The 19,730-nt window shown below is 43.0% G+C and overlaps 5 protein-coding genes across 5 annotated transcripts; 3 read left to right on the forward strand and 2 right to left on the reverse strand.

Annotated features, from left to right (window-relative positions):
• Nucleotides 1–5: 5 nt before the first annotated feature.
• K444DRAFT_654292 (male sterility protein) lies at nt 6–3,855 on the reverse strand (the record flags this gene model as incomplete). Its single annotated transcript, XM_024885935.1, has 3 exons — nt 6–1,698; nt 1,751–2,753; nt 2,801–3,855. The coding sequence occupies 3 exons, from the start codon at nt 3,853–3,855 to the stop codon at nt 70–72; spliced, it is 3,687 nt and encodes a 1,228-aa protein (XP_024734179.1). The 3' UTR covers nt 6–69.
• Nucleotides 3,856–5,151: 1,296 nt separating this feature from the next.
• K444DRAFT_50264 (uncharacterized protein) lies at nt 5,152–7,854 on the reverse strand. Its single transcript, XM_024873360.1, has 4 exons — nt 7,263–7,854; nt 6,448–7,182; nt 5,965–6,399; nt 5,152–5,879 (listed from the first exon to the last, which is right to left on the reverse strand). The coding sequence occupies exons 1-4, from the start codon at nt 7,574–7,576 to the stop codon at nt 5,510–5,512; spliced, it is 1,854 nt and encodes a 617-aa protein (XP_024734180.1). The 5' UTR covers nt 7,577–7,854; the 3' UTR covers nt 5,152–5,509.
• Nucleotides 7,855–7,925: 71 nt separating this feature from the next.
• On the forward strand, nt 7,926–9,161 carry K444DRAFT_692926 (alcohol dehydrogenase). Its single transcript, XM_024887832.1, has 2 exons — nt 7,926–8,465; nt 8,528–9,161. The coding sequence occupies exons 1-2, from the start codon at nt 8,131–8,133 to the stop codon at nt 8,967–8,969; spliced, it is 777 nt and encodes a 258-aa protein (XP_024734181.1). The 5' UTR covers nt 7,926–8,130; the 3' UTR covers nt 8,970–9,161.
• Nucleotides 9,162–16,515: 7,354 nt separating this feature from the next.
• Nucleotides 16,516–16,944, forward strand: K444DRAFT_534237 (uncharacterized protein; the record flags this gene model as incomplete). Its single annotated transcript, XM_024875200.1, has 1 exon — nt 16,516–16,944. The coding sequence occupies one exon, from the start codon at nt 16,516–16,518 to the stop codon at nt 16,942–16,944; it is 429 nt and encodes a 142-aa protein (XP_024734182.1).
• A 973-nt stretch (nt 16,945–17,917) lies between these two features.
• Nucleotides 17,918–18,172, forward strand: K444DRAFT_503291 (uncharacterized protein; the record flags this gene model as incomplete). Its single annotated transcript, XM_024873369.1, has 2 exons — nt 17,918–17,983; nt 18,035–18,172. Coding segments are annotated over 2 exons (204 nt in total), but the record flags the coding sequence as incomplete, so codon positions are not given.
• Between the last annotated feature and the right edge of the window lie 1,558 nt (nt 18,173–19,730).

A 19,730-nucleotide genomic window follows, 5' to 3' on the forward strand; every position in this document is an offset into this window, starting at 1 on the left:
TATATACCTAGACCCCTGCTTGCATCCCCAACAAAACCCCAGAAAACAAAGGAAGAAAAGCCAGTGAGTTTATATACTCTCTAAAATGCCTAAAACCTCCTCCAACACCGCCCCCCTCTCCCCGGCTGCATCGATCGGCACCACATCGCCTTCCTCCACACCCCGGCCCTCGAGGGCCTCAAGCTGACTCTCCACCATCGCCGTCCCCATATAATGCCCCTCCCTCCCCCCAAGCCTCTCCCTCAACACCCTCGCCTCAGACTCCAGCATCAAAAACACAGCTCCCGTATCCCTGCTCTTCCTCAACTCATCCCTATAACTCCTCTTCAGCGCCGAGCACGTCACCACAATACTCTCCACCTCAGCCTCCCTCAACTTTAGCAGAGCGGTAGCTTGGATCGCCTCCAGCCAGAGCCAACTGTCTTGATCTGTGAGTGGAATTCCCGCTGCCATCTTTTGAATTGAGGAGGCGGAGTGGAGACTGTCGCCTTCGATCCATGGGATGTTGAGGGCTTTCGAAACGCCAGTTGCGAGTGTGGATTTGCCGGAGCCGCAGGGCCCAGATATCACAATGATTCTCTTTTTCGCCAGGGAGGCAGAAGGGGTGGCCCACGAGGTGGCGAGGAAGTGGGAGACGAATTTGGAGACAAGAGATTGACTCAGGACTGGTGCGGAAGCGAGTGATGGGGAGAGGAATTGGGCGTAAGAGGTATCGTAGGTAAGACCAGTTCGAGGGAGATCATTGTCGTACTTGCTGACGAAAAATTCGAGGAGCTTGATGGGTGGGTTTGTGACGGGGTCTGGGTTTGAGGCTCGTAGTGCGGAAATCCATTCTTTCTGTGAGAGTTCTTTGAAGGAGAGACCAGCGTTGTGAAGTGCTGGCAAGAGGTCGCGTGTCCAGTGGAAGCTTTGGTGATTCACAACATTCATTACGCCTGCTCCAGCAGATCCGAGAGAAATGTCCGAAATAGTGGAAGCAACGACGTCGACTGGTAGCCATAATGGACTCTCATCGAGCTTGGGAACGGCACCAACTGTCAACGCTGCTTGCATCATCAATGGAATGGCCTCGGTGGCATTCCAGATTCCGTGAACAGTGTCGGCAATGACTTGTCCAACCCGCAACACTCGTGTCTTGATGCGATACGACTTCGCTGCTTCAACGCAGATATGTTCCGTGACGAGCTTCGACTGTGCGTATCCCATTCCTTGAGCATATTCGAGACTTTCCGGTAATGCTTCAGGAACGAATCCGCCCGTCGTACGAGCGACGGCACTGACTGAAGAGCAAAAGTTGAATGTGGCGGGTTCAGTCCGTTGCGCTTTCAAGCAGAGTGTGAGCAAGTTGTTGGCACCTGCGATGCAATCGGCCTCAAATGACCCAAGACTGAGGTTGAAATTGACGGACCAGGCGCAGTGCACAAGCCCAGTGATGTTGGATGCAATCTCAGCGTACGTCTCTGGACTAAGACCAAGTGAGGCGTCACCGAAGTTTGATGGAAATGCGGCGATCTTCCTCCGGGCATCAAGTGCAAGGCAGTGGTAAACAGAGCGCTCTCGCATCGAGCGTATGACTCGGAGGCGTGCATTGACTGGTGACGAGGCACGAACTAAACAGTAGACCTTCTTAACGTCTTCGCGAAGGACGAGTTGAGCGACAAGATGGGAACCAAGGGATCCAGTTGCGCCAGTTACAACCTGTTACTCAAAGGTTAGAAAATTAAATGCTGTCTTCCTTATGGAGACTAACCAGGTAGTTCCCTTCATTACTGTTCTCCACCGGAACATGTGGCTCGAAAACAGAGTACTTAGAGATCAGCTCTTGCATCTTATCGACAACAGAAACAATATCCGACTCCCCACCCGTCCGCATTCGATAAAGCTCCTCAGCCAATGCATGGATAGAAGGGAAATCAAAAACAATATTCAACCCCAACTTAGTTTTATTAGTCTGAATATTCTTGCTGAGCACAGTTCGGAGTTGAATCGCTTGCAGTGAATCAATGCCAATTGAAAAGAAGTCAGTGTCATCAGCAAGAAGACCCGAGGACGTGGTAGGAAGGATCTTAAGAAGCTCGATACGAATGTATTCCTTCAGCTCTGATTCCGACAAGCACAGCTCGCCAGATGGAACATCGGCAGAGTCATAGACTTTTTCGATTTCGGCTTCGAATTGCCGGTAAAAGGCTGCTCGGATCACGGTTCCTTTGTCTGTTCGAGGGTATTCAGATCCCACTGGCAGGACTTCAACCATATCCAGAGTCATCTGAGCGTAGCCTGGCATGTCTTTATTCGCCTCGTTCAAAGCGGGGACAAGCTCTCTCCGGATATCGTCATTTGATAAATCCTTTGCAGCTTCTGAGGGGACGATCATTAATCCCGGACGAGCTTTCCCGCTACCAAACAACACAGCCTCAGCAACTAGCTTCTCATGCCTGATTAAATGCTCAAATGTATTGGGAACAATCTTCTCGCCATTCACCAAAACGATGGTGTCATCCAAACGAGCGAAGTATTTCCAAGCGTTCGGAATCGTGGGGTGAGGAGTGAAGAGATCCTTGGTAGCGTACGAGCCATCTGGTCGGTTTGATGCCACCTTTGAGGTCCAGCCATCAAGGACAACGAGTTCAAAGATTCCTGGATTGCGCTCTTCCCATTGCAGATATGGCTTCACGGCATCTCCGGCACGGACGTAATCCCAAGCCTTGTCACCCGGTTCTCGGAAAGATGTCATGAGCTGTCCAGTTTCGGTGCTATCGAAATCAGTAAATTGAATGAAGACAGCAATTGGGTTGCTCACGTCCCATAATGGCTAATCAGGTTGACTCCATGATCGACCAATTTGTCACCCAAAGCATTCGGACATGCTGATCCCCCAAACATCACCACCTTTGGTTTCGCCAACGCTTCAATACCCTCAGAGCTTTCTCCAAGAAGCTTGAGCGCATACGGAACCCCATAAAAGATATCAAATCGGTACTTCTGCATGATGCTGAGAAGATTTTGGTAGGTGAGCGGTAAGCCTGCGCTATACATGTAGATCTGCTTTTTCGAATAGATCGAGCGGAAGACGCTGCTGATTCCATGGGCGTGATAGAGGGGAAGTGTGATGAAACCTCGTAGATTAAGGTTCGAAGCGTAGTTATTCAAGGCTGCACTGTGAGTTTGGTAAATCGGCTTTGGCAAACCCGTCGAGCCGCTGGAATGGATGATCCATGAGATCTTTTTGGATTCAACTTCTGGCTGGAGATGTTGACATAGTCGGGTATCAATGTTTTCGTCGTCGATCGGGAAGTTATATGACTCGGCTTCAGTAATCTCGTGAATTTCGACGGAATTGCAGGTCTCCTTGACCTGCGCAGCGGTTTCGCGGAATGAAGAGTCAATTAAAATATGCTTTGCCCCAGTTGTCTCCAGGAGGGAAACGTAGGCCGCAATGGATATCCGTGTTGACATAAAGAGAACCGTGTGGCCCAGCTTGGCCAAAGCCAGGATGCTAATGAAGTATTCGAAATTTGAAGGACCCAGCAATCCCACAACGGTTTCGGGATCTGATGAGGATGACCTTTGTGGCATAAGAATTTTATATTTTTGAGCAACACGGTGCGCAAAAATGTTGATTTGCCGCGTAGTGTAGTCCACATATTCGAGGCCTGAGGAGGGGTATGAGATTATTGCTTCTCTGGGTATTTCTTGTGAGCGTTGTCGGACAAGCTCATCAATGGTGAAGGGTGGCCTTGACTCGATCTCAGGTTCTTGGGTGGGAAGAATCGTTTCTAGTGTCTTCACCTGAGACTTCCATGAAAAGCTCTCGCCTGCAGAAGGGAGAGCTACATTAACGGCGAACGGTGGCATATTGCTGTGTGAAGAGTGGAGTGCTCGTGGTGAACAGGATGTCTTCTAGGGATTGCCTTGGAAACCACGAGATATCATGATGTTCTTTTTCAAACACTGCTTGGGTACATATGCATCTTGCCTGAGACGAAACTCACAGTGCAGGGTAGCCGCGAGGTCCGCCAAAAGCCCCCACTGTTTTCCATACCGAAGGCGATTGTCTAGTTCCGGGCATGGCAGGGCCTGGTTTGAGTCTTGGGGTGGGGGCAATGTGGTTACTCGCCCGGATCTGCAATGCGCTGGAGGGTGAAGTGGTGCCAATGCTTGGGCGTTGATCTCCGGTGTGGTAAAAGGCTGCAGCGCCGGAAATGCGCCCTTTAGGCTCGGAAACCTGCTGAGCACGGTGAAACTTAGGCCCCACAATTCGCCCAGATCCCACAATTTTTGCGCCCATTTGCCACCCTGATGGTGAAGTCATTCTGGGGTATCCAAGGCTGCCCTCCTCGGGGTTTGAAGGGTTCACCGTACCTGGTTCGTCCCCTTCTCTTTTCCGGACCCCGGCTGAGCACTTTTGGCAGCCGATCAAGTGGCCAGACAAGAGAAAGGAGGAAGGTCCAAGGTCCAGGCCGTGAGAACTGAAGCTTTCGCCGTTGATTCATGTCTTATCAGTGCCAGTTGTGTTTGCCAAGTTTATCTTTGCATTTCATGATTTCACCAGTCATACAGTCATTGATCTCACATAGAATTGCGACTTCCGTAGTGCCGGTGAAATTCAACCGCTTGAGAGGAAGGCTTCGTTGCTGTTGAAATTGTGACGCCAGACCCCCAACCAGCCTGCAGGCTATAACTCCCCGCCTGTGAAAATGGACTTGCTGAACCACCCCAAAAATAAAAACCGTCGATATCATTAAAAATAGCCCAACCTCTTGTGCCGATCAAGTTCCTTTGCGTCTCTTGGTCCGAGTCCTCTTACACTTGCCAACTATCGTATACAAGTCCATCTGGCCACGCTATTGCCTAAAAATACTTTATCAGCGCCATCACTAATGATTCGAATGGAGTAACTTACACAAGCATCAAGTTCCGCCCAACCCACAAGTTCGCCTTAAGGACCGAACAATTCGAGATCCAGCATAGAATCATCAAATGTTTGAGTAGGAGCGTTAGATATCCTGAAATCACCAGGGATATTGCCTTGGCTATAACTGTGCGGCATCAGTCCTTGATTCTCTTGCCCAAGTAATTGACCCATGGCCCCAAAGTCCATAGGATAAGCAGCGTTATTAACAGGCGTCCGATTTGGAGTTCTGCCAGAAGAATCCATTAAATAGGGTGCTCTGGGCTCCGCTTGTTCCTGGACCATAACCTCGGGTTTGCTAAGCGTGCTGTTTGACGGCGGCGTAGCTCCGTCCAGGCGGAGGAGAACTTCTTTCTTCAACTCATCTAAGATAATGTTGTATCTTCTGAAGGGCGAACTTGGGGCAGTAGTTGCATAGATATTTCCTTGGCATCTTTCCGCTGCTTCGAACTGCTGTAGATGAGGGCTCGTTCCATTGTTGGACCGCTCTGGCTGCTCGCCGGGTTGACTTTGCTGGATAGCATAGACGTAAAGGGTAGAAATAGCACAAAAAGAAATATAATGAGTGAACCAAAACGGTTTCCGCATCCTGCTTTGCTAAATGAACCCATTGACAGTTTCCACCACCGCGGACGCGGCATCAATGCATTCTTTGAGGCTAGATTCTAGCTTGCCAGAAGGAGCGTTTTGGGATCGATTTAAATCTGCAAAGCTGCTGAGGAGAGATGGAGGATTTGCAAGTATTAGGGCATTGAGGTATGCTAATCTCAACACAGTGCTTTGGCGTTGAAAGATAGGTATCAACATGGCAGGATCTACCTTGTCGGGTTCTAGGAATGGCGGGAGAGATCCTTTCCAGGCTTTCAACTCTGCAGTGATTTGCTGTGCGGTTTCCATCCAGTCGGTATTTGGAATATTGTTCGTGGGGTAAAGATCGCTGGATATTTTCCCAACAATTCTGGCCAATCTGTGATTCTGTTTAGTGTATGTAGTATCACGTTATGTCAAGAGATGGAAGGAAAAGAAATGCTGGAACATAGCGAGTGACGTACTTTGCATGGAATACTGGTCCGTCCGAAACACACTGACTCTGCGCGGCCTTCGGTTTTGATGAGTCGGAGGTCGAGTCAGCCTCATTGAGTCGCTCGGGAAAATGTTGGTCGATATCCTCATCTCGAAAAACTCTGGGTCGACCTAAGATGATACTGAGGTACTTGTCAAGTATGTATGCACTCCAGAAGACTCGTTTTCGCATCTCAACCTCAGCCAAGCTTGACGAACCTCCAAAAGATTGGGAGAATTTCTTCCGGTGGATACCCAGGGCGAGGGCCATTTGGCTTGCCGTTCCAAAGGTGTACCAAGCTTGATTTATCCGCGATGATCCCAACAGGTAGATGCATTGTGCCAACCTCGCCTGGACTGATTCTAACCGTACGGGGCCTGTTTCCTCTGCTATTCTCCGTTCAGCTGCCGCAAAGTAGACCCCACTACGAGACGTTAGCAAGATCATGATAATAGCCTAGCAAAAAAATCACCTCTGCTCGCAATCATCAGCCTCTGAATCAATCAGGGAGCCTGTAGCGTCTTCTTCATACAAAGTTGCCGTTGCAAGAGTCAGCAAAACCAGAGCAGCTTTTGCGTTTGAAAGTCGCGGTATATTGGCCGCCCTGTTTTCATTTTTGTCACATATCCGGTCCAGCCAGATTTCCACGGTGGCACGATGCAAGAATCTGTACGTCGGCATAGCGAAATCAAAGTATCTGTCGACAAGATGCTTGGCTTGCTGCCTGGGAGGGAAAGTCAAGTCGGAAGCGGAGTACTTTGGATAGTAGCCATCTCCGAAAGAGAAGACCGATGATTGCGGGGAGCCTTTCCCGTTGACATTGCTTGAAATCGTTGCGGCAAAGTCCTGTTTGAACCGTCTCTGTGCTCGATGGAGGAAGGCGATCCCGGATGTTGGACCGATATAGTGACCCTCAAAGCGGGTTTCCTCGGGCTCCTGAGAACTTCGCGAGGACTTTCTTTGCTGGTTTGAGATAGGCACATCATCTGATCGATTTGCTGCAGGTCGGGCCGAAGCCTTTCCATGTTGTAAATGAGGACTCACTGCTGATGTTGACCTGACAGACTCATGACTTGAGGTCTGAAAAGTTTCTGCTGGCTCTGGAGATGGAGGTTTCCCTCTTCTATGGAGCGCATTGTACTTGCAGGCAAGGCCTTGGCTGCTACATCGACTGCATGGCTGGGTTCCTGTGCAACGGAGTTTACGCCTAAGGTAACGTCAGTCCTTTCAAGGCTAAAACAGCAATAACGTAGTAAAGGCTGTCAGAAACTGCAAGGGCCAACCCACGACTTGCAGATGTCACATGCTCTACTGACTTTCTTTCGTTCCTCCTTCTTCAAAACTCTAGAGGAAACCGAACGTTTTCTCTTTGCCCCTAATTGGTCGGAAGTGTGTGACATTGGTGGTCTAGCATTTGAGGATTCATGAGGTTGAGCGTCCTGTGAATGCGAATCCGAGCCATGCCTTTGATGATAAACCCTCTCGGGATCATTTGTGAAGCGTTGCGGGGACTGACTGGAATTGCCTTGGGACGGATGGGGAAAAGCTTGACCTGGGGCTTGACCGTAATTGGGCAGATATTGCGGAGGAGACAAGTTCATCGTGGCCCATGGGGGCCAATGTCTCACCAACTCACCGAGATTGTGGAGAGTGAAGGTTGCTGGGGTGGTTGGCCCCAATTAACCTGCTTTTCGTTTTCCGAAGGGATACAAGGCTGGTAACGTGGGACGATGGGGAAGGAGCTTGAATGATGTTGTTGCATCCGAGCTGGAAAAGGAAACATAGAAGCTGAGTCCACGTATAGCTCGGGGTGCTGGATCAAGACTGAGAGAGGTTCGGAAATGGGAAGTGGCTGGGGTGCAGCGCTCGGAAATAGCGGCTGCGATCCATGGTCAGCCACTCAGCAGGAAAACCCGGGCCCGACCTGTCTCCACCACCCCTGCGCCGTCCTCGGAAATGTGTTCAAGATTGACCTCCCCCATTCCTGTTTCTCCACTGGGAGACGGGCTTTGGAGGCAAATCACTTGTTTGCATCCTGAATAAAAGAGCTCCATGGACGACGAGATGACAGCTATTACGATTGACTCACTGGATACTGCCAGCATCACTAATTTCCCCTCCTACTCAAATCCAGGATAACATCGAAAGCGCAAGCATGGCGCTCAACCGTACCTTCACACTCAATACCGGGGCAAAGATACCGGCGGTGGGCTTTGGGACATGGCAAGCTGCTCCGCATGAGGTTGAGAAAGCAGTCGAGATCGCTTTGAAGTCCGGATACCGCCACATCGACTGCGCAGCCATCTACCGCAACGAGAACGAAGTAGGCATGGGCATAAAGAAGAGTGGTGTCAAGCGCGATGAAATCTTCGTTACTGGGAAGCTGTGGAACACGAAGCACAGGCCCGAAGATGTTGAGAGTGCGTTGGACAAGAGTCTCGCTGATTTGGGGACTGACTATGTTGATCTATTCCTGATGCACTGGCCTTGGTAAGATTTTCCGTTGCTGTCGCCATCATTGATTGTCCATTGCTAACGAATGTTGCTTTCAGTGCGTTCGCCCCAGGAGACAAGTTTTCCCCCCTCGATGCCAATGGAGTATTTCGATTGGACGACGTTGATGTCTCGGTGACCTGGAAGGCAATGGAAGCGCTACTCAAGACCAAAAAAGTGCGTGCGATTGGAGTCTCGAATTTCAACATCCGCCGGCTCGAGTCGCTATTGTCAACCTGCTCTGTCATTCCCGCCGCCAATCAAGTCGAAAAACACCCATATCTTCAACAACCCGAGCTCGCCGAATTCTGCAAGAAGAAGGGAATTTTGATTGAGGCGTATTCTCCACTTGGGAACAACCAGACCGGTGAGCCAAGGACAGTTGATGATGCAAAGGTACACGAAGTAGCAAAACGTCTTGGTAAGGATCCAGGACAAGTCCTCGTGAGCTGGGGAGTACAAACTGGACATGTTGTATTGCCAAAATCCGTGACGGCATGAAGGATTGCCAGTAATTTTCAAGATTTTGAAATCCCGGCGGAAGAGATGGCCGAGTTGAATGCACTTGAGCATCACAAGCGCTTCAACTTCCCCATGCGATGGGGATTCGATATCTTTGACGAGGCTGGTGAAGAGGTAGTAAGGGAGGCTGCCAGGGTTGCAGGGGAAGAGAATAAGACGAAGTTTGTCGTGTAAATCAATACTGGCATTGGAGGCGCATCTAGAAAAGAGATCTTACCAACCCAAATCATCTCTATCGGTGGACCTTCAAGACTGGTTGTGAATTTCTGCGGGAACGAAATTCTGCGCTGTTTCGACCCGTCTGTTTCGACCCGTCAGTTTGACAATACATGATTTGCAGACAATGGCCTCAAGAGGCCCCAACGCCAAATATCTGCTTCGTCAATTCTGACAATTCTCGAAAGTCAGATCACGACGACCGAGCATCTGCTATGAGGTCTTACTCATTCCTCCCTACCGAAACCTTCCTAGTAATGAATTCCACTTAACATACATTGGTTCTAACACACTTTAAGATGGCTCTACGTGATCGAAGGAGCCGGCACCATGGTCGTCGGCCTCATCGCCTTCCTCCTACTCCCTACTTCCCCCGTGGCTCACTGAACAAGAGCAACGCCTCGCCGAATGGCACATCGCCGACTCCGTAAATGGGGAACTTGGTGAGGCATTTCCCATGAGCAAGGACTCTTGGATACCCTAATTGACATCAAAGTCTGGGCGCTATTCTGCGTCCAGGTCTGTCTCCCCTCCTCGCAAACGTAGACCTGCTTCTTTCCCAGAATCGTGCAAACCTTCGAGTGCGGCAAGATTCGCTCTCTCTCCTCTCGACTTCTCCAGTCTACATCTTCGAGTTCTTCACCACGTTGGGAAATTCAGTGATCGCACAGAGGACCGGTCTAAGAGCAGTCCTCATTAAGTTGCCCCTAACCCTTGCCATCGTCGGCAACGCAATGGTCATCGCCTCCCACTTGACAGCCGCCCGCTATACAGGCATGTTCCTCATGTGCGCGGGGTCCTTCTCCGCCTTCAACGTGCCTGAGGCATGGGTCGGGAGTACCGTCCCCAGAACGTGGACGAAGAGAGTGATTACTTACGCGTTGGTTAAGTAATATTTAAGGGAAAATGTAAAACGACCCCTACCCCCGCTCCACGCCCCCGGGTGTCGATTGGGGGCCGGACTGGCCATTAACCCAAGGTAGAGGCGCTCGAACAGGAACGCCAAAAATCTAGCTTTATCTTTGATTTAATTTAATTTAATAAGGAATTAATAGAATTTAATACTTTATTTTATTTTATTATAGCACTAATTAAGGGCTATCCAAATATGAACTTTTTATAAATATAAATTAGTAATAGTTCTTTAAATTAAAGAAGTTAAAATAAAAATATTTTATAACTAAAAGGCAAGCTTAAGAAAGCCTAGAAATTTAGCGAATAAGTTCTTAAAACTGGACATGAGAGCCCTAGCCTAATTTATAAGGCATATAAGGCCTAAAACTAGAACTTAATGAATTAGTATATAAAGTTCTTTAAATTAAAATTCTATTTTAAGGACTCTTTTTATTATAAGTTGAGAAGCACGCAATTATATTATAAGCCTTATAACATACTAGCTTATACTTATATTGAAAATATAAAGAGCTTGATTAGCCGATTCCAAATCGTTAATAACCTAGTCCCAATCGACTACCCGCCAAGGGGGGTGTCGTTTTGCATTTTCTCATATTTATGAGGCATAATTCTTTTTTCCGAGTAAGGTTGCGCCACAGTAAGTTAGGGGTAGGATCGCGCTGAGTACTTTTGCTTTGGGAGGAGTTTATTTTGCTGTAGCTTTGGGCGTTTTTCTGAGCCTTCTGAGGCACTTGAATTGAATGTAAAATTATCGCCTAAAAGCATACGCTGCCAAACGCCCCCTCCCCCATTCGACTAGCGTGTGGCGCCCCAGCCCTGTAGCAACCCCTGCCCGCCCCAAGCACCGCCTGTAAGGCCTGTAGAAACCCCCCTAAGATTTGTGAGAGCCTGACAGGCGCCAATATACGCTGCCACTCTGGCAGCGTATTTTTTTTGGGATTTTCCTCGTTCCCACCGAGGATTTCTTATTTTCTATAGGGCATATCTCTAGGCTATAGCTATAGGGGTATAAATCCCTTGTTCCCACCGAGCCTCCTTAAAATCCTCGTTCCCACCGAGGATTTCTTACAGGCTTCAAATGCCCTAAAGGCCCTGTAGAATCTCTCTCCGGCCCCCCTGTTACGCCAGTCCTAATTAGTCCAAGCCACAAAAAAATACGCTACGTGGCGCTGGCAGCGTATTATTTCGTAATAAATATAGTTTCTGACCTAGTAAAAGAATCCAATAGCTAATAGCTCAAACCCCCCAACCGCCCAAAAAAAAACTTCAATAGTCACTTAAATAATAATTATTTAACTACTACAACTCATTTTAATACTAAATAAATTATTTTCCAAAGCTTTTGCTACTTATTAAAATGCTTATTAAAGAAAATTATTATTTTAAATTCAGGAAGAATTCAATTAAGCTGGCTAAAGCAATAAAGTTTTAAATAATATATATATATATATATATTATCTCGACTAAAACAAGAAGAAATTAATATACTCGCAGGCATTTCCGCACCCAGTTCGGGCCAGCTCGCTAAGCTCGCTGGTTGCAGCAAGTCCGACATTGCAGCAATTCCGATATCGATTTTTAGTCGTTTTTATTATATTAAAAAATAATTATATATCCGATTAAAATATTTTTTTTATATAATTATAGCCCTTACTTAGACTAGTAATTGCCTAATAGAGTATTTTTTAATTAAAGCGCATCCGGTTATGGTAATAATTAATTAAGTAAATTATCGGAGCTTACCAAGCGGCCTCGGCATAACCTTACATATAAAAATCGCGTGTAATTTACTTCTTAATACCACTCTGTTTCCATCCAAATTATTAAATACGCTACTATACCTAAAGCCATATACCGTATAGTAAGAGAAAAGAACGAGGAAGTGGTTTAGAGGCTCAAAAAACTCCTATAGTATAAGACGGTTTAGTATATAGTACAGGAGAAGCGGATAAAGGAGGCTATATATACTTGGAAGAACCCTGCGGAAACCGAAATTACGAACCTATAAACCTCTACCTCTATATTTGATATGCCTTACTTAATATATTTTAATTAATATAAGGGGTCCAAGCTTCTTTTAGAGAATAGAGGGTATAATATACGGTTAAATGAGGCCCAGGAAGCAAGCTTGATATATTATATAGATATATATATTGAGAGGAATTATTCTTTATAATATAATATGGTTACTACGGCAGCTATATTAATTTTGAAGGCTACAGGTTAAATACTCTCTCCTGCAGACCGAATTAGAGATATATAGGCCCTTTATTAGATAGAAAAACAGAGGAAATTAGGCTAGTATTATATAGTTTATACTAAGCCTATAGACTATAAAAGAAAGGACGCTCTTATTCCCGAAATTATTATAAAGTACTTTAATAATCTAAAGGCCATAAAAGAGAAGTATAATATTTACGAGAGTAATTAATATAATATAGACAAGATTGGATTCCGGATAGGATATATATAAAGTACTATTATAATTACTTATAAGAATATAAAGTATATAAGTAAAAAACTATTCTATTAAAAATGCCCTTAAAAATATAACTATATTAACTAAGTTTAAATATTTATAAAGGATCCTATATAAAGAGAGCTAGTTATAGCTATAGAATATATATTTACTAGTTTCTAGAAGCTTAATTTATTTATTATTATACTAGATAGTATATTTATATAGAAGTATTTTAATAATAATCTAGCCCTAAATATTAAAATTATAACCTCTAAAAATAGATATATAAATAACGAGCTAGCCTATAAGTAGCTATAGTATTTCTATTACTAGACTAAGTTATAAGTTAAGGGCAGATATTGCCTTCTAATATTTAATAAATACGGAAATTATATAATATACGAATTTATTTAAGCTATAAAGTCTTTGAATATTATCTGTTTCTATCTAATTATATACTTTATATACCTATATTAACTATTAGATATTATATATTTCTAGTAGGAGAAATACTAGTATTTAAGAGTAATTAAAGACAAGATTTATAAAAGTAGAAATAACTTTACGAAAATGACTTTCTTATAGTACTATAAGTAAATTAGAACTCTAACTTTTATTAAAAAGAATATATATTTAGCTTTTATAAAAACTAGTATTTATCTATTTAATTCCGATATGGTTTTAAAGGCTCTTAAGAAGCAAATAGCCAAGAAACTAGGTAATAAGAGTACTAGAGGATATATTTATAATTATAGTAAGACTAATCTATTACTTGGAATTCGTATATCTTTATCTAATAAATTATAACTTTAAGTAAAGCCTAGGGAATTAATAATATAGAAGGAATAGCCCAAATTACATAATACCCCTGAATTCCTAAGCAAGCTTAATAAGGATAATAAAGACGATTTGGAGCTTCTATTACTTTCTAGGGCTTTGGAAATCGAAAACGAGATTGGAAATACTATAGATAATCTAGTAGAACCCTTTTCTAAAGCTAGGCTTACTAATTATGGCAAGGAGAACTCAGGAATTCGCAGACTAGATAATCGGTAGTATACCAGAACCCCCTTTTTCCAGATACCCTATAGAGTAAAGGGTATATATAAGTATATTATCTTTTTAGAAAAGTATAAAGATAAGATATTCTTATCTTCTAGATAATTATCTAATTATAAGTTCAGGAAAAGAGCCCAGATTAAGGCTAATTTGGGTATAATTATATGCGAGAACCTTACTAAGAAGAATAAAGAGAGTATATAGTGTGGGAGGGAAACTGCGATAAGACAAAAACCCACATAAAGTATACTAGAGCGCAAAACGTGACTTGATAGCAAAACAACAAATCAAAAGCGTAAATAGTAAAGCATAAATAGTATATAGTGTGTAAAAGCTTAATTAATTGAATACTCATAAAGGATTATTCTCTAAGTCTATAGAAAAACCAGCTTTCTTATGTAATTTCCGCAAGTCACGTGCAAAAGGCCGCGGCCTTTGCCATGTGACCTAAACCTCAAAACCGCCAAAACAACATGATTTTCGACGAGTACGGCCTGCCGTACCACAATAGGCTAAGTCTTTTCCTTTTATAGATAAAGAGAATCTTTAGAAGTATATAAAGCTACTAAAGAGAGGCCGAGTTATCTTATCTGGGAATGGTTTATATTAAATTAAGGCTTGTAAGGAGTAAGAGGAAGAGGAGGATACTTTAACTAAAGCTCAGAAGAAGCTTAAGAGGGCTAAATACTGCTATTAAGCTGAACTTAATAGGATTAAAAAAGAGAGGAAAGGGGAAGAGGATATTACTCGCAAGGAGTAGGAGAAGCTTGAAAAGGCTATAAGAAGAGAATAAGAGAGAGCTGAAAGGGATAAGAGAAAGAGAATAGAAGAAGAAGTAAAGAAGGCTAGAAGACAGGAGTTACTTGCTTAGGGAAAGAAGCCTAGGGAGAGAAAGTACAAGATTAATACTATTAATACCCAAAGTACGGAAACTAGTATACAGGCTAGTATATAATATTAATAGGAGGCTAAAGGAACTAATACTATACAAAATAGAGAGTAATTCCTATACTTGATTCTTAATATATAGTAAAAGTAAATATAATATAATAATTTAACCCTAAAAATTAATACTTATCTCCGTATTACAAAGGCTAAAACAGGTCGTATAAGGCCCATATTATATTATTTTAATAGGCTAATTAAGCTCTATAATAATATAAATTTTTTATTACGATATCTTATATGGTTATATTAATATTTAATTAATTATATAAAATGTCGGAGTTAGTAGTATATCGGAGTTACTATAACTAATAAGCATAGCAAGGTGGCCCAAATAGGGTAAGGATTAGCCGACGAGTATTAAGGTACTAATTAGTATACGAAAAAATTAATTAGATTAATTAATTAATTCATGAATATTTATAAATAGTATAAATAGAATTTAATTAATATAATACTTATATAATTTGATTAGATTAGAATAATTAATTATAATTATTTATAAATATCTTGATTTATATATATATAACTATAGTATGTAATAGTCTAGCCTAATTAAGTAAGGTTCTTGCTCTAGTACTGCCTTAGGGAGCTTTTCTCTCTAGAAGCAAGGTAGTACTAGAGCCTGATTCTTACCTAATTAGGCTAGCCTGTCACGTGCTGCGGTCACGTGTATATTAATCAAGTTATTTATGAATATTTATAATTAGCTTAATTAATTCGTAAATAGAATATAATTAATAGCTATTAATCTAATCTAATCTATTCATTTCTTATACTAGTACTAATAAGTAAGTACTTTATTAGTAAATACTTTAAGATTAGACTAGAGAAGCTATAATATTATAATAATAGCTATTATTAAAGAGAAAGAGTAATAATTTATTAATTTTTGTAATATATAGTAAAATAATAAAACATTATCTTATAAGTAATTCTAGCTATACTATTAGATTAAAATAAATATAAAGTTATTAGAATATTAAAAATACTATAAAGTATTATAATAGAGACTTTGATTTTATAATTATATAATGCAATCAAGTAACCTCCGAATGTTTATATAGTCCACAGTCTGCTTACATTACCCCTCTCTCTTCCTTAGTTCTTAGAAATAAACCAACCTTTACTTTCTATTTTCACGTCTCACTCGTATACTGTAATCCCATACTGTGGAAGCCCATTCAACTCTCTATATATTACTACTTGTTTTATATCACCATAACAGTATTAATATATAAAAGGATTTGCAAATATAATAAAGGTATAATTAAAAATCGAATTTTGGGGTGGGCGGTTGGCTAGTGGATTCTTCTAGGGCCCATACAAATTTGGTGTGGGATGCGTGTGAACGGGTTGCAAATCGAAAAAATACGGTCGCGCAACTTGGGACCGTAACCTTTCCCGCAACGCCTCAGCGAACCCTTAGCGTGTTTGGGGACTGCCTTTCTTCAGGAAGAATAACAATGTTGAACAGGCGGAAGAGGTGATTGGAGTGGTGAGATGTAGGTATCTTGTTTGGAAATTGAATGGAGAGCGTGCGTTGATTAGGAGCAACTATGTCCTATTCACCTTACTTCACTCTTAATCTTTAACGAGGGTAACTCGAGCCCTATTTCCAAAAGGCATTCCTCGCAGTGCCTAATGTCACCCAAAAATGTTTCAGGCTCATAGTGAGGCAGATTTGCCTAAGTCTGAAGGGAGTTCTTGATTGGTGATGACCTCGGTCCAGACAGTTTGTTGACTTGTACTGCATGAGTGGCTTGCAGGATGCCAGCGTATCAAAAGCAAAGAATCAGTCAGGAATTGAGGCTGTGTAGAGCCTTCTTTACTTTCGTCATTTGATTAAAACTCTCATTGATCTTGTCGTAATACTTGAGCCTGAACAGACCTCATTGCGAAGCAAATATTTTGCTACCCTTGGCCAAGATGTCGTTGGGACACTCCCTTGGCGATTTCATCGCGGGAGCAAATATGACGTACCGCCTTATCCGAGCCTTGTCAGAAACGAAAGGAGCATGTATGGAGTACCAAGAGGCAATGTCAGAGCTTGGTGCTCTACAGCAAACCTTCCTGCAGGTTGGCTACCTGCGACCCAGCGATACATTAAGTCAAGCGACGATCAATGCCGCAGCATATATTGTTCTTTCTTCAGTGGAGCTCATCGGGGAATTCCTTCGAAAGACACAGAAATATCGCCAGAGATTCTCCCAGGCCCGGACTGGGAATGCGGTTTCTGATAGCTGGCAAAAGATGGGATGGGTGTTGTTCAAAAGAGAGGAGCTGAGGGCTTTGAAAGACGCTCTGCACTTACGACTGACAAATATTTGGGTTTTGCTCTCGACCGCTGAGATGTAAGAACATTACACAACTTGACCCACAGGCCTTCAAACTGGCTAACATACAGATGGCAGTCATGGCAAAATCCCGCCCATTGTTGCTCAATTTGAGGGAAAGGGTTCAGAAAAGCCGTCCTATTCCGAGGGCCATGCAACAAAAGGCACCGATATTGGAGTTTCGATCTCAAACGATCACAAGTAAAAGGATGGCCAACCTAATACTAAGTCATAATGGCTAATATGTGGACGATAGAATTGGCAAATTGCCACCCTCAATCGCTCGATTTGAGGAAACGAAACTGGAACACTCTGTCCATTCCGAGGACCATGCAGTCGAGATTGAACGGCCAAGGATTGAGAAATTTCCAAGTATTTCTACTGAGACCAGTCAGCCTGTCACAAGTTCGCCTGACCTTGTGACTGTATCTGTGGAGATGAACGACGAAGGTGATCTACCAAGCAAAGAAGCCCGCGTCGAAACCACAAAAGATTCGGAACCGGTAGAACATTCCTTGGAAGTTCGAAATGGGACGCCCCCGTCGATTAATGGCGCAATGTTTGGGTGGAAGGGACCAAATCCCGAACGCATCGGTCATTCCGCTCAATCTTTACTACCATCGGCATTCACTACCTTCAGATCTTATGCTAAGGTGGACGGCAAGTGGGTAATACCAAACGAGGAGCGGAATAGCATGCCCAATGGAGGTCAAAAACCTACCAGAAATTCCGAGGAAGCTTCGCGATCAGAGACACAAACTGGTGTCAGGTCTTTAGACAATGTCACGGGAGATCAGTCTTTTCCTCTTCCAGAGCCTAATCGGGAATTCGTCACGGCCTCATCGGAGATAGACTCCAACATCTCTCAGAACAACCCAAATATCCAGGCCATTGGTCCTACGACAGGAATCAAGAAGGTTAATGGAGCCAAGCTACTTTCTCAACTTGAGCACTTTCTGAAGGAAAGTGGTTCTCTTAGATCCGACAAGAAGCCTATCAAATTCAAGGACGCCGTAGGCAGGAAGTTCTCTTTCCCATTTGAGCTTGCGGCTACTTGGGCTGTGAGTGTCAAATTCACGTCTTGTATGTTATAGACACTAATCGTAGACCAGGGCATGGAAGAACTCATCCGCCAAGCTTTCCAGCATGTAGACGGCCTTGGGCCACACGTGGCAGAGGGACACTATGATCTTATTGGCCCTAATGGAGAAATAGTTCTCCCCAAGGTTTGGGAAACGACAATCGAGCCTGATTGGGCTATTAGTATGCACATGTGGCCTCTGCCAGAGCCCAGAAAACCCTTGCCGCTTGGGCCGCCACCCCCTCCCCCTGGATGGTCTAGACATGGAGGCCCACCACGGAGTCGGCATGGTGGGCCCCCGGTCATGGTCAATCTGAGACGTAGTCCACGTAGAAGCAGACACTCTAAGTCGAAAGTTCGAGGCTGGATGAAGAAAGCCAACAAGCTGTTCAGTACCAAAGATAAATATGGTAAGCTAATCCTTTCAGTACCCCGCTTTGTTTGAGATCGCTAATAAAATGCGAAAGTAGAGTACAGTGACAGCGATAGCTTTTGATCTCGGTCTTCTGTAACAGTAATGTGATGGGGATTTGATTGTTATATGGATTTCGGACCATATATAGGTGTTGGATGCGTGGGTGGAGGTAAAGAGGGTAGGAAGCTAAATAAGTAGAAGTAATAATCTTAAGACTCTCAGTACTAGTAACGAAATAATACGAATAGTCAAAAATAAGGGGCTCCAAAGATTAATGTATTAGGAAGGCTAATTATACGTATGGACAGAGATCTTATGCAATCCCTTAAACTAGCGCTAGTATGCCTGGGAAGCAGGATATATAACGGTAGTCACGGGACAAGAGAGAAAAAACCCTACTATATAGCTCTCCCCTATTATTCGTAATTATTCCCTAATTATAGCAAAGAATATACCAAGCCCGTATAAGTATAAAGCCTAATAGAACCTGGAAACCCAAATAGTTTCTAAAGGAACTTATAGCCTATACTTAAGACCCTCTCCACTCTTTCTATTTCTTCATTTTTCCCCGAGAAAAGAATACAAACGCAGTAATAATAGTTATAACGGAATTATATATATCTTCCATAACTAGTAGAAGCTCGTAATAAAAGGAAAAAGCTATATCCTAGTAACTACAAAGAAATAATATTAGCTTTACCCCTTCCTATATCCGAGATACCTAACCCTTCTCTTCTTTTCTTCCTAGATAAGTATCCTAGTATAGTATTCTTATTTTCTGGTCCTTTATATATCCTTAATTCTCTTATTTCCCTTCTCTAAAGACACTACTATCTCTAATATAGTAAAGCTAAGTACCTTGCCTTCTAGTTTTCCTCTCTGTTTTATTTAATATTTCGTCTAATTCCCTTGCTTCTTTTATAATAGTACTATCTTTATATGAATTATCCGTAAATTACCTTTATATAACTATTTCCAAAAGAGGAAAACCCCGTAATAAATATTAGATAAACTTCTCTATTATAAAAAGGCCTTTTCTCCTCGTTTCTAATAACTTCCTCCTTCTTTTAATAATAACCTTAACCTCCTTTACTCTTTATTTATATCTAATCTCTATATCTATTAATTATTATATCTGCCTTTTCTAGTACTATTAGATTCTCGGGAACTAAAGAGATTAATAAACCCGCCCCTAGTTATACTTCCCATAATATAATACCTAATACTCTTTTCCTAATAATAATTGAAAATAGTATTATTTAGCTAAATATATAGCAAGTATATCTTTAATTATTACTATATAATTTCCTAT

Source organism: Hyaloscypha bicolor (assembly GCF_002865645.1).
Source record: "Hyaloscypha bicolor E unplaced genomic scaffold K444scaffold_117, whole genome shotgun sequence".
NCBI classification, from domain to species: Eukaryota; Fungi; Ascomycota; class Leotiomycetes; order Helotiales; family Hyaloscyphaceae; genus Hyaloscypha; species Hyaloscypha bicolor.